The sequence below is a fragment of the Palaemon carinicauda genome, chromosome 15, assembly GCF_036898095.1.
Source record: "Palaemon carinicauda isolate YSFRI2023 chromosome 15, ASM3689809v2, whole genome shotgun sequence".
In the NCBI taxonomy this organism is placed as follows: domain Eukaryota; kingdom Metazoa; phylum Arthropoda; class Malacostraca; order Decapoda; family Palaemonidae; genus Palaemon; species Palaemon carinicauda.
This window is the reverse complement of record NC_090739.1, coordinates 81,138,225-81,151,106: the sequence shown is the minus strand read 5'-3', so window position 1 is coordinate 81,151,106 and position 12,882 is coordinate 81,138,225. Positions and strand designations below refer to the sequence as shown.

Here is a 12,882-nt window from a genome sequence, read left to right as displayed (position 1 = left end):
ACGTAAGACCTAAAGTAGGTGGGGGCCATGCAACTGAACAGTTCAGGAACAGTTCTCTAGCACCGAGGAGGAGGAGGATGATGACCATATGACAACGGCAGAATTTAAGGAGGCTTTAGCTTGCAACCATAAATTGGCGGCGTTTGTCGAAAAGACACACCCAGAAAAGGGTCACACAGGTCATGCTCTCGAGTATTCAAATAACGTTTGCCCGAGTCATTTCAGGAACATTTCAAGACCCAGGCAGAAACAAGCTCTCTTGAAAGAGGCCTTCAATACTAGTAGGCCAAGAGGAAGCTGAAAGTGATTAAAAAAAAAAAGAGAAGTAGAGGTAATATAGAGAATTATTAAATTTAGAAAACACAAAATGTAAAGTAAAAAAAAAATACAAAATTAGAAAAAGCCCCCCAAAAATTTATTTAATTTTACGTTTATTGTAAAGTTGTGTTAATATTTTCTCCCGTGTTAATGTGTTTCGTAAAGTTAAGTTTAGCGTTTTCTGCCATTAATAATGTTTTTCGTAAGCTAAGCGATTGTCTTCTTCCGCTGGTCATCCTCCTCTGTCGCCCGGCAACTTCGCTTTTGGACATTGCCTTACTCCAAAGGCAAGGTTCCACATCTTTTTACTGTATTTTCCATTTATTATTGCATTACTTTACTGTCTATTCTAATTATATATCTAATTTACAGTTCATTAACAGTTAGGTTACTATTGAATGATCCAAATGGTTGTATTTCATTGTGTTTAGTACAATTTAGCATTATAAAAATTTCATGGGTTTTTTGTAGGGCTTGAAACGAATTCGGTACGAAAGCCACGATGGAACCAATGTAATTTCATATTGTGAGACATTATTGTATTTGCATGAAAGTTTGTTTCCTTCAAACATGAAAAAGTATTTGTGTATCACCACTAACAAGAAGTCATCTCTCAGTCCGTGGTTGTTTAGCTCTGATAACAGGGCGTGGCTCGGCTTCACAGATCTTGACCCTTTCATCCACGTTCTCAATTTTGGCCTCACATCGTCCCTCCTAACCTACAGTAAATCTAAAGTCGTTAAATTGTTCCACCAGTTTTATAAGTGATCTTCTACTTTCATGTATATCTACTATGCCCTACCTTCCTTACTGCTTCCCATAACCTCAGTCTTATTCCCATTAATATTCAAGCCCCCTCTCTAAAAGGCTCCTGCCCCTCTGCAACCCTTCTATTTAAGTCTTCCTCATTTTCGGTTGTAATCACCGAATCATCTGCATACTGTTTATCAACTCTCACAATTTCATTCCGGGATCTCTTCACTTAACACATCCATGACCAGCACAAATAAAACCTGGCTTGATGCTAGCCATGTGGGTTAAAGGTTCCCCTCAAGTCTCTTTTTCTGTAACAGCCTTATTATAAAGCTGGCATCCACAGTACCTCTTTCCTTATGAATCCATACTATAGTTTCCTGATCTTTACTATCTTTCATTTAGTACACTACCCTTTTGAAAACTTTCAAACCATGTTCAGTTAAATTAATTCCTTGTAGTTACCACATTCCATGACATTACCTATGCTTGAATATAGATACCATTAGACAATGATTCTTCTCCCTCTGGTGCTAGTTTCTTAAGCATTCTAATTTAAAGCTGATACACCTGGTGATTTACCATTTTTCATTTTACTCAATGACCACTTTGCTTCTGTATTTGGTATCTCTATCACAAGGCCTTCCACCCTCTGAGCTCCTCTCTGATTTTCAGTATTTAATAGTTGTCAAAATATTGTCTCCATCATACATAGAGCTTCAGAGCCTACAACCTACTCCATTGGGTTTGTCAAGAGAAATTAAGCTACCCTTTAACAGCCACCTCATGAAGCCACAAGTGAGAATTGCCATGCATGTAGTACAGTAACACTTTGTTTATATATATATTTCAGATACCAAATTTGTATCATCTATTTGAAAGAGGGAAACTACTGTACCGTATATCCATCCAAATGCTAGAATCTAGATAGCCAGCAATAATATTTTTGCTTCATCATATGCAACTCAGTAGTCTTGCATGTAAGTACAGTACTTATGAAACCACCACCACAACTTCTGGTATGTACAGTACAGTAGAAGGGGTTAAGGAGTAATATACATGCACAGTACTGTACAGTGAAAGGGTTAGTTTAATAAATATATGATGCAATACTGAATTGTATCTTTATTTATTAATTTACTGTGTTAAGTTTGAGGATCAAAATGACTGTTCTTTACACTAATATAATTAGAATTTTGAAAAATGTATTGGCTCCCAGAAACCAATAAAATGATTGAGATATAATTTTACATAAAGTAAATTTAAAAATCCATTATGTAGTGAGGGCACAAAGTGAACCGTGATATAGCCTGGGATTACTGTAATAAAATATTTGATACAGCACTGGCTTCCTTAAGAAAATAAAAAAGATATTAGCACCAAAAAAAATACGGAGAAAGAAAAAACATTTAATGTTCATATTTTATTTATTATACAGAGTAAACACAGGGCAGATTTGTACAGTACCACAATCAGGTTTTTAAAAGGAGCAAAAAGTTATCTAAAACTATTACTCTTCTGTCATTACTAAATATCATTACACAATAATACATTATACAAAAATGGTGAAGTTTTTTACACAGATTACGAAAAGTGAACACAAACAAAATATCATCTTACTGGACGTTACGATACACATTCACCATTGTGCTTTACTGAAGGAATCAATAATTTAATCTTTCTTGTGCTCTGATTCACAACACGACACAAATTATCCATTGTGCTAAAAAAGGAAGACTTGACATCTCTATTGTCTGGTTTCTTTCCTGCACTGTGAATTGTAACCTATCAAGCATTCCTTGAGTAGGGTAAATACCTTAATTATTTCAATACAATACTCTTTAGTCTGAGAGAGAATGTAGCTGCTTAAGTCCAAAATGGCTGCCATTTTCAGTCATGAGTTTTGAAAATTAAAATAGCTGCACAAGATTTAACACTACTGCACTATATTGTCTACAAGCTGATTATACACCTTGTCTTTTTTCTCAGTGCAGTCAACATACTGTACCACACATTCAGCCAGTATGCCTTGGACCAAACACAAGCCTTATTAAGCTGGAACTTGGAAAGGCATCCATTATGGATCATATCTTAGATCCTATAATTACTTATATGGCATAACCAAGATAAAATGATGCTATGTAAGACAACAGTTAATAGATCTTTGGTTCAGTTCTATTATTCCAGGCTGCCACTTTACTCTCAGAAAACAAAAATACAGGAAACATTATGCACGTTTAAAACTAGAAAAGTGGCGATAAGCATAGCACAGAATGGAGACTTGCAGAGTGGACAAATACTGATATCTTTGGTTCTGACAATCCCCATGTGGTCAGCTTCTCTATGGACAAGTCACAATCCAGGATTTAGAACAGGATACAACTTCATATGCCTCAAATACTGTCATTCCTAAGAAATATTTAAAAGTCCCTATTACACCTGATCAACATTCATATTGTGCCAATCGGGGAGGGGGAAATGCAAGATTGCAACTTCCTTGTCCTGAAGTGTCGTTGACCCAAAGGTAAGCAAAACAATGATTCACAGCAGAAAGAAACCAAGACATTGCAACAAAATTAGATTGACAACTGCACAAGTAGGGGAGAAAGTGCTAGAAAAAAATAACTATTAAAAGAGAAAGAAGCAGGTGGTGAGCCAGGGCAGGGCTTGTCAATCATAATGGTCAAGCTGGTTTGATACCTGAGGTTTGTGCGAACACCACTATACCCTTTACTCGTAATGCCACACTGCTTTAAACAGCAGAAGCCATCAGTTACAAAACATGAGAAAATACACGTCACTGATACTTCGGACACTGATGACACAATAATATAATGAATACATTTGTCATTTAAGATGAGCATTAATGAAAAGGGCTCACATATTACTGCACAGACTGATCACATTGCTACTGGGAAATGCACATTCACAAAGAGTTATCACCTTGGGCATATGGAGAAAATGATTGTGCTGTCCATCTTCACTAAAAACACTTTGATTTTCAACAGTTTGGTGCAAACTTACAAATATTGTACAGGGAAAAGGGATAATTAACCTACAAAAATGTACTGACCTAAAAAAGGAGGTATATTGAAGAACCCACACATTTCTTTTTGTAATAGCAAACTTAGTAAATGACAGTATGCAGATCAATTTTCTAGCCATGCTAAGTCTTGTCAAATTTAAAATAAATGATTGTCTTGGCTACAACTGATTCCACTTCACAATTATATGAATATAATACTATAAAATGATTCAAAATTACTATGATGATATAAATAAAAAACAATCTAGACAAAATCATACCCTTTGTGACTTAGAAACTATATGTGACCTTAACAGTGGGGTTCTGCATCATACAAAAATCTACTTAACACCAAAAACATTTTCATTACAATGCCTTGAGGGAGGAATATGTTCCGACATTGCACCATGTATAAAATAACTTTTGAGTTTAGAAATATCAAGTGCATATGGTTCACAATTGAAATTTCAAAAATTAAAAAGATCTTAGTTGAAGTAATAAATGAGATTCTATAGCTAATATCAATAGGGCTATCAGAAGTTGAGATTCATTACTGGTTATCTTAGAAGTGTAAACATACACTGTACAAGTATAGATTATAAGAGTCACACTTGTCAAATGTTTCGTTGAATACATTAAAAAATGCACAATTCATTTCATAAAAACTATATGAAATGGGCCATGCCTACTCAACATAACAAATCATGGTAGTTCAATGACTCAAAAATGGCCTACAATAGTTGAAACAGAAGTTTCTATAGTGTTCAGAAAATCACTAAAAGGCCCTTATACAAAACAGTAGAGGAAAAATGGTAACAACAGCACAGAGTTCATGTGTTGGTCAGGTTGGTGTGGGTGGCTGCACACCACCTTCCAGCCCAAGCCATCTAATGTGCACTGGATGCCACACAACTCCAATTACTTCATACACATACTCAAGTCTAGCACACAAAACAATCACACACCTACCAACGTTGTGCCACCATTTATTTACGTTGAAGTGGTAACCACTGACAGAACGTGACGATGGGCCATCTCTCGTGAATCCTTCAGGAATATTTAATTTGAAGTAATTCTTGATGAATCCCACAAACAATGCGATAGCTGGCTGCCAAAAAGAAATCTTAGTCCACAAGTATCTCACTAACTGGCCTTTTCAGCCAGTATGAGATGATACAGACACTTTATGGATATTTCTAACAAGAGATGGTCAAGGGCTGGGAACCGAGTCTTTTGTATATACTTATAGTCGCAAAGACCAACATAGTCTCTAATGAGCAATTGATAACAGCTTTGTCATGTTATTTGATGAATGCACATATCAGGTCCTCAATATGGTGCAAAGCGATTGTAACTTCCTCTGTAGACCGCCTGTAAATAACGAAAAGATAATTATACACTAATTACACAATGGCAAAATCCCATATCATTTTGTACTGCAATACATTTAATAATTGTTTGGTTTCAGTCAATACATAAATACAATTACAGTATAGCCCATTCAGATAAATAAACAAAATTATAGTATATCTGGAAAACATCTGAAACTAATACTAGTAGTCATAAGAATTAAGTTTTGGCTAAGAACTTACTACAAAAAAATCAAATGCCATAGTACTCTAACATACAAGAAGTTCACCCTAATTACTTGTAAGGGGATTTTTGTTTGGTAGCCATGACCTAGCAGTATCATTAAGTCATCTGCCATCCTCTCATTCCCAAATTATGTGTCAAAATGGGAACCTAAAAACCTTTCCCATTGATTAATGAAATTCATTTTTGTATCGGTTTTACTAAAGCAATGCTCTTTGTGGGTAATATACAGAGGTATATTAAACATCAATTTACCATGAGGAAAAAAAAGAGACTGTACCAACTTTTTCCTGTCAAGATGCCACCAAGAGTGCAGTACACCATCCTATTCTGAGAGCCATCCCAGAGGATCCACATAGAAAGATTGCTAGCACAGCGGGCAACCAAATACACTGAATATCAAAGTAGGCTAGAATGCCTCAACCTGAACTATACTGAAAAGCATTGACCAATTAGTCAGTTAATAACATGCTAATTACCTAAAGGTATAAATAATAGACTAGAAGTACCGATTTACCTCGTAACCAAAAAAAAAAAAATTAGGATGGAACTAAAAAGGTGTAAATGAGAAATTCTTGGACCTTCCTACAAAAGTGTCTCTTATTTTAAAACAGATAAACATGTACAGTTGTGAATAGAACCATAACCAATCAGTTCAAGAATAGATAGTTGAAGAGACTAATGCCTTCTGCTTAATTTCATCTCTAGTGATGCTTCTTTGGGACTTACTATTTAGAATACCCTTTTTTTCCTATTAACATTTGCAGCCATCATTATGCTCACAATTGATTGGAAATATGAATAACATTCCATCAGGCAATGAACAAAGCCTTTGTTTCCAAAGACAATTTCATCTTATTTCTCTTTCAACTCATTCATCTATCACTTCAATTTATAAAGAGTATAGTATGACCTCATATAACCAGCATTTTTACATAGAGTACTGTGTGACCACTAAATATTCACCCACACAAAAGGACTTTACCATGTACTGCATCTCATATATCACGCGAGTTCCTTTTTTGATAAAAAATTATACTAATACTATCTTCCTTTCCTTCATCTCTTTATCCAAATTTCTAGTTCAAGAAAACGATAAAAGTATAGTTAGTAATGCATGTGGCTATAAATAACTGAACAAAAATCAACTGTTTTGTTATGAACAACCAATTTGCATAACCTCTTTTGCTTGCATTTCAACCTTAGTACGGTATTAAGCAATTACCCTAGTTGTTACAAATGACATTGTAGATTATACCCTTTCCTGCTATGGACAATAAATCAGCAAGGATATGCTGTTAAATCTAAGCAACGAGTTGTAGTTGAAGCTGGAAAAACAAAAATGTTCAAGCTATATGGCATCAAGGAAAGCTGCCTCCAAAAATTGAGAAAAACAAAAAGTAAAATCCGTTGATGTAGTGTGTTTATGAAAAGATGAACCAAACTGCACAAAACCTACTTAAGTAATTTGAAGAAAATTTTAATAATTTCCTATGATTTGTAATCAAACACCACAAACCGTACGACTAAAAAATTATCGAGCACAGGCAACTAGTATGAATGTCATTAAACTTAACAGTAAATAGTATATGAAAGAACAGTATTTTTACTGAAATTTATACCTTTATTTTCTATAATAAAAATGCTAGTTCAAATAATTATTGTCTCTTTTAATAAGATAAAATTAATCAGCTAATTTGGGAAACACAAACGGTAGTCTCGATCATCCTATAAACATAAGCAATAGAAACTACTGTATGTATGTTCTCTTTTTTCATTTCATAATCCGATACTATGTGAATACAACTGTAATTGTTCAGTGGCTACTTTCCTCTTGGTAAGGGTAGAAGAGAGACTTTAGCTATAGTAAGCAGCTCTTCTAGCAGGGCACTCCAAAATCTAACCATTGTTCTCTATCCGTAGGTAGTCCCACAGCCTCTATACTGTGGTCTTGTAGTTTTGGGTTAGAGTTCTCTGGTTTGAAGATACCATCAGCCACATTTTTATATCTGTTTCCTTATTTCCTTTCCTCACTGGGCTATTTACTCTCTTGGAGCACTTGGGCTTACAGCATTCTTCTCTTCCAATTAGGCTGTAGCTTAGCTAGCAATGATAATAACAACTAATAAATTCTAACCAGTCTTGTGATTTCCTATTTAGGATACTGGCCGTTAAGGGGAATTCTTTCCTGTTTCATTCCAAAAAATACTCAATTGACAATTTGCTTACCTAATGAGCTCAGTTGGAACTATTGTCGAGAGTCTCTGTGTGAACCGAGATTAAGCCTTGGGGTCTCCCCTTATGTGAGCAGGTTCACAATATCACCATGCACAAGCTTTGAAACTTTATTAATTCAAAGACTCAGCATCAGGAGACTTCCCTTCCTTGTAACATTCTTACAATATCCAGGAAAGTTTTGCTATTCTTTTTCTAAAATTTGACACTGACAAATTTCACCAAAACTGGAGTATTTTTCGTGAGTTCTTTATTCTTGTTGATCTACCAGCTTCTGGGTTAAAAATACATGCCTAAAACATCCCCTGAATTCAGGGTGACTTTACAACAAGACTGATCTTATTTTAGCTAAATATTTTCTTACCTAATTAATTCACAAGTATTAAAGATCTGCTCTGTACTGTACTTCAATTTTGGCTATAAAAAATAATGGTTAGCTTCACTCAAGCCAGAAAAAAAAAGTAATAAGTCCTCCTGTATTCCATACTGACTGGGCAAAGACACCTCATTCTTGAGCAAAACTTCACTAAAAGCATAATAGTACCCAGTTAAAGAAGTTTTCCGTGCCTGGCCATACAACAAAGCAATTGCACATTTCAGATCAATTTTAAGACAGGGAAATACATGATTCTCAAGATGAGTTACTTCATTGAAAAGCCAATTCAAAATGACTCAGGCTAGATATGTATATAAACTAAGAATTTACTACGGTCATTCAATTTATCTACGCAACAGTATTTCAGGTTTAGTAAGGAACTAAATTTTAGACTATATAAAATCAATTTTCACCAATTTAAGCTCATCAATGAAAAAAAGTTCTTAAAAAATATATACAGTACAAATTTTTCATGTACCTTTACTAATCCACAAAATATCTCTGAAGTCTGGCTACATCCATTAACAACTATAAAAGCAAACTCCTAACAATCTCACTTCTATAATATTTACAGAAAATTTACCATGCATAGATACCCCCAAACTGATACAATACAGTAAATAGAAACATAGAATCATGATAATAAAATTTTTATTTCTATACTCACCTGATGTCCAAATTGCTTTTTCTCTAGCTCAGTTTACAGGTATTTATTGCATTTTAAAACTTGCCTTCCCTGCTGGGTTTGTTACATTCTTGCACAGAGAAAGCACCGTGTTTCAAAAAACTGTTTTGAGTACGATGTCTCACTTTAATCTCGGACAAAATATGTTTCAAATTCAAGTATTAATGGACTGGAGAGTATACCCTGTGCAGTGGTAAAGCTTCTAAACAGAGCAACTGACATTCGATACATGTATCCATAACTTTTGAGAAAAAGTATGCCTAGTCCCAGGGGAAAAGCAGAAAAGATAAATGATATAACACGCTAATACTGATAAATATCTTGATGATATTCTTTTAATTTTTTGGTATATGTTGTATTTAAAGATATATACTGCATATATTCATTTTGAAAGAATTCAACTTCATAAAAATGGTTAATTTATTTATCAGTTACCTAAATGACGTTACGGCCATATAATTAGTTTAGGATATTTGGTAACATTTGAGCATAGAAAGTAAGTCACTAGACCATATCTGAAACCAAAGGAGTACAAGGTCACCTTCCTTGTTCCAGATGGGAGAGGTGCTGTTAATTTGGGCAGGATGTACAGTATAAGCTTTTGTGGGTTTTGTGATAAAGGTAGAGAACAGGTATTTGACTTAATGGTGGAACAGTCTCTAAGGCGCTATTATTCCCCTATTTCGATAATCATGCAGATAAAACGGTAGCCTAATTAATGAAGTTGTTCCTCAGTGTTATCACAACTCAAGCCATCTGTTGCTCCAGAATTTTAGTAATCCTAAGCACTCTGGTATATAGGAATTATTTTGGGAGATTTTACACAGATCTGTGCTACCTGTTGTTGCATAAATAATTCTGCTCAGACAACCAAGCTCAAGGGTGGTTCATCAAAACACATCCGTTTTAAATCTAATCATCAGGGGACTTCGGTCACATTCTCGCATCTAGGTTTTCGTTCAGCTTTACATTTAATAACCTGGGGACTTTGGTCACATTCTCATACCTAGGTTTTTCGAAGCCCTCTACATTGTTCTTCATAGGTCTAAAACAGTCTACAATTATATTACATCAAAGACAGTAGTTGTTTATTTTCTGGGATGTTATTCTAAGAATGTATCACTGACTATAACTAGCTAGGGTTCTATTGTCAAAGCTTTTAAAGGCGTCATTTTAGAAAAAGAATTTTCAGTCTCAGCCATTATTGGGTATAGGTCAATGCTTCCCTTTAGTAATCAAGCATCAGGGATTAGACCTTTCCCATAATTACTAAGCCCATCAATATTAAAAGGCTTCCACTACTCAGGTCTATTTTATATATTTGGAATGCAGTTTTAAATATTTAGAATGTAAAATTTTTCATCTTTGAAAAACTTTTTAATTATAATTGATAAACGTATAATAAACAGCAAGCAATATCTTTTGTTCAAGGTTGGCTTCAAGAGCTTAGGATGATTTTATACTTTTGTCTTCATTCAGAGCTAAATTATTTTAAGACTAAGTTTGTTGCAATTTCTTCACTTTCCTTCATTAGAAAGGGTTGTATATATTCCACCAGAAAATAGTTCAGTAAATTTTTAACAAATTATGGACATTAAAGGTACTGACCCTATTTTGCCATGTGGGATTATAACAACAATTTGTCGTGTCCAAAAATGCAGTACCCTTTCTAAGCAAGGTTTGATCACAGACACTCACCAAGAACTGGATCCAAATCTTGTAAAAGCTTTGAAGACTAAGGTTAAGGTTCTAGAATTAGGAGCACACCTACATCTCTCAATTTTTGCAGAAATGTTACTTATGAAAGAATTTTAACTCCAGTCCAACAACATACCCATTTGGTGTACGTTATCTTGAGGATCATGAATTTCTTATACTGTATAAATTATTGGGGGTCTAGGTTCTATAGTGGCTGCTGGCACTGTGATATTTCAATTTTTCTTTTCATCAATGTTCAAAAAATCATAGGAAAAACAATCTAGAGTCCAAAATTTTAATCTATATTTAGAGTCTAGAAATTTAACCCCTTCACTACAAGTCCGTGGATTCACTACTCAAGCTATATATGAGATTGGTCACCATCAGATATACATGCTCACTTATTCTATAACATATATTTCTATGTTTACTTGTTTTACTGCTGTTTACAGAATAAATGTTTCAGTTTTTTTCCATTTTATTTCACTTTAAACCGAAATATTTTTTCCATTCATTGTGAAGTGATTATAGAATAAATTTTCAGAAATTTGTTTTATATTATTTTTTCTAAATAGTAAAGTACTACAATTTTGTGTAAAATAAAACTTTATATTCATTGAAAAGGCTGTTATTCTATAATAATTCCACAGTAAATGGTGTCAAAAGATATAAAACTACTCAGCCGTAATAATAAACTTTACTCTATACAGAAATATAATGAAAATATCCATTTGTTTCCTTTGACACGAAGTATTCTATAATATATAATTTATAAGGTAATCGATAAACAAAAAACTGATGACATAATTAAGATATTTCTGTCCCAGAGAGAGAGAGAGAGAGAAACAAGGATTATGGATGCCTCAAAGACTATTTAGTCCATCTGCAGAGACTCCAATTGCTCTTTCGTAAAGCGATTTAGTTTAAGCATTTCGAGAGTTCTTATGATATCTCACTTATTCTTGAACTCGTTTACCATGTTACTGTTCCCTACATCAGCTGGAAGTATATTCCAAGTATTTGCTATTTTGTATGTAAAGAAATAGCCACAAATAGTGGTGTTGTATCTTTTCAATTCCAGTTTGTATCCATAACCTCTGACCTGATTTGTGCTAAGCATGAATAGATTGTTTTAATCTTTATTCCTTTAGGAATTTTAAATGCCTCTAGTAACTGCCCCCTTAGTCATCGAGTTTTTAGATCAAATAAGTTCAAACATTCCATCCTCCGTCTACATCTAAATTGCCTTACTGTTGGAACTAGTTTGGTGGCCCCAGCTTGTACTGCTTCCAGTCTATCTATATCCTTCTGAATACTTGGAGCCCTGAATTGGACTCCTTATTCTAGATGGGGTCTTACTAGTGATATGTACAGCTGTAGTACAGTGTCTTTGTTTCTGTATTTAAATTGTCTCTTTATGTAGCTTATTAGTTTTGTGCTTCTTTTCAGCTTTTATGCTCTGTTTGATGAAAGACATGATGATGATATTATTTTGAAAAATGAGTCGAGAAAAAAGGAATAAAATACGAAAGACAAATCTCATAGTGCGACTTGTGGGAGTAAGAGGTGGAGAACCGATGATGTTTGAAAAGCTACATAGTAATTTTTGTATGATTTGAACACATATGCCAACATAAAAATACTTTAAAATAGACTTTACATAATCCTGAATAAAGACTAGAATCGCAAGTGTTTCAGTTTGTGGCGGGATGAGATGTGAAGCTCCCTACGTCTCTAAGCTGGGGTTGTTTCAGGGGGGGATTTGAGTAATGCCTCACATAGGGAATGTCGCCACTGGCTAGAGAGAGTGATATTATTCTTTGTGGAAACATAAAGGCAGACTAAAATAGCTCTTAAACAATCAGAAATAAAGGCTAGAATCCCAAAGACTGTTAGTTGGCTAAAGAAAGGAGATTTTTAGTGAAATTTCCTGAGTGAGAGCTAAGTGTGAGATACGACAATGTTCTATCCTCTTTTGTAAGATATAACAGTAATTTTAACCTCAATTTGGTTTATACTTTTAAATGAAATATCTGGATGCCATCGACTGTATCACCATGCATGCCTTTAACGTATAATAACGCCATCGTAGCAAAGGGGTTGATTATTTTATAAATTCTAGTTTTCTTGTTGACCTATCTCTTTCCTTCACTTGCATCTCACCTCCATCAGAGTGTGAGAGTCAGCAATATGAACATC

At 34.4% G+C, this 12,882-nt stretch overlaps 1 protein-coding gene across 1 annotated transcript in view; it reads right to left on the bottom strand.

The window, feature by feature from the left end:
* Positions 1–2,479: 2,479 nt before the first annotated feature.
* Positions 2,480–12,882, bottom strand: part of LOC137654686 (RNA binding protein fox-1 homolog 3-like) — a 66,679-nt gene continuing 56,276 nt past the window's right edge. The window contains 1 exon segment of the mRNA XM_068388562.1: positions 2,480–5,467. Coding sequence (XP_068244663.1) covers positions 5,426–5,467 — 42 coding nt within the window. The 3' untranslated portion in view covers positions 2,480–5,425.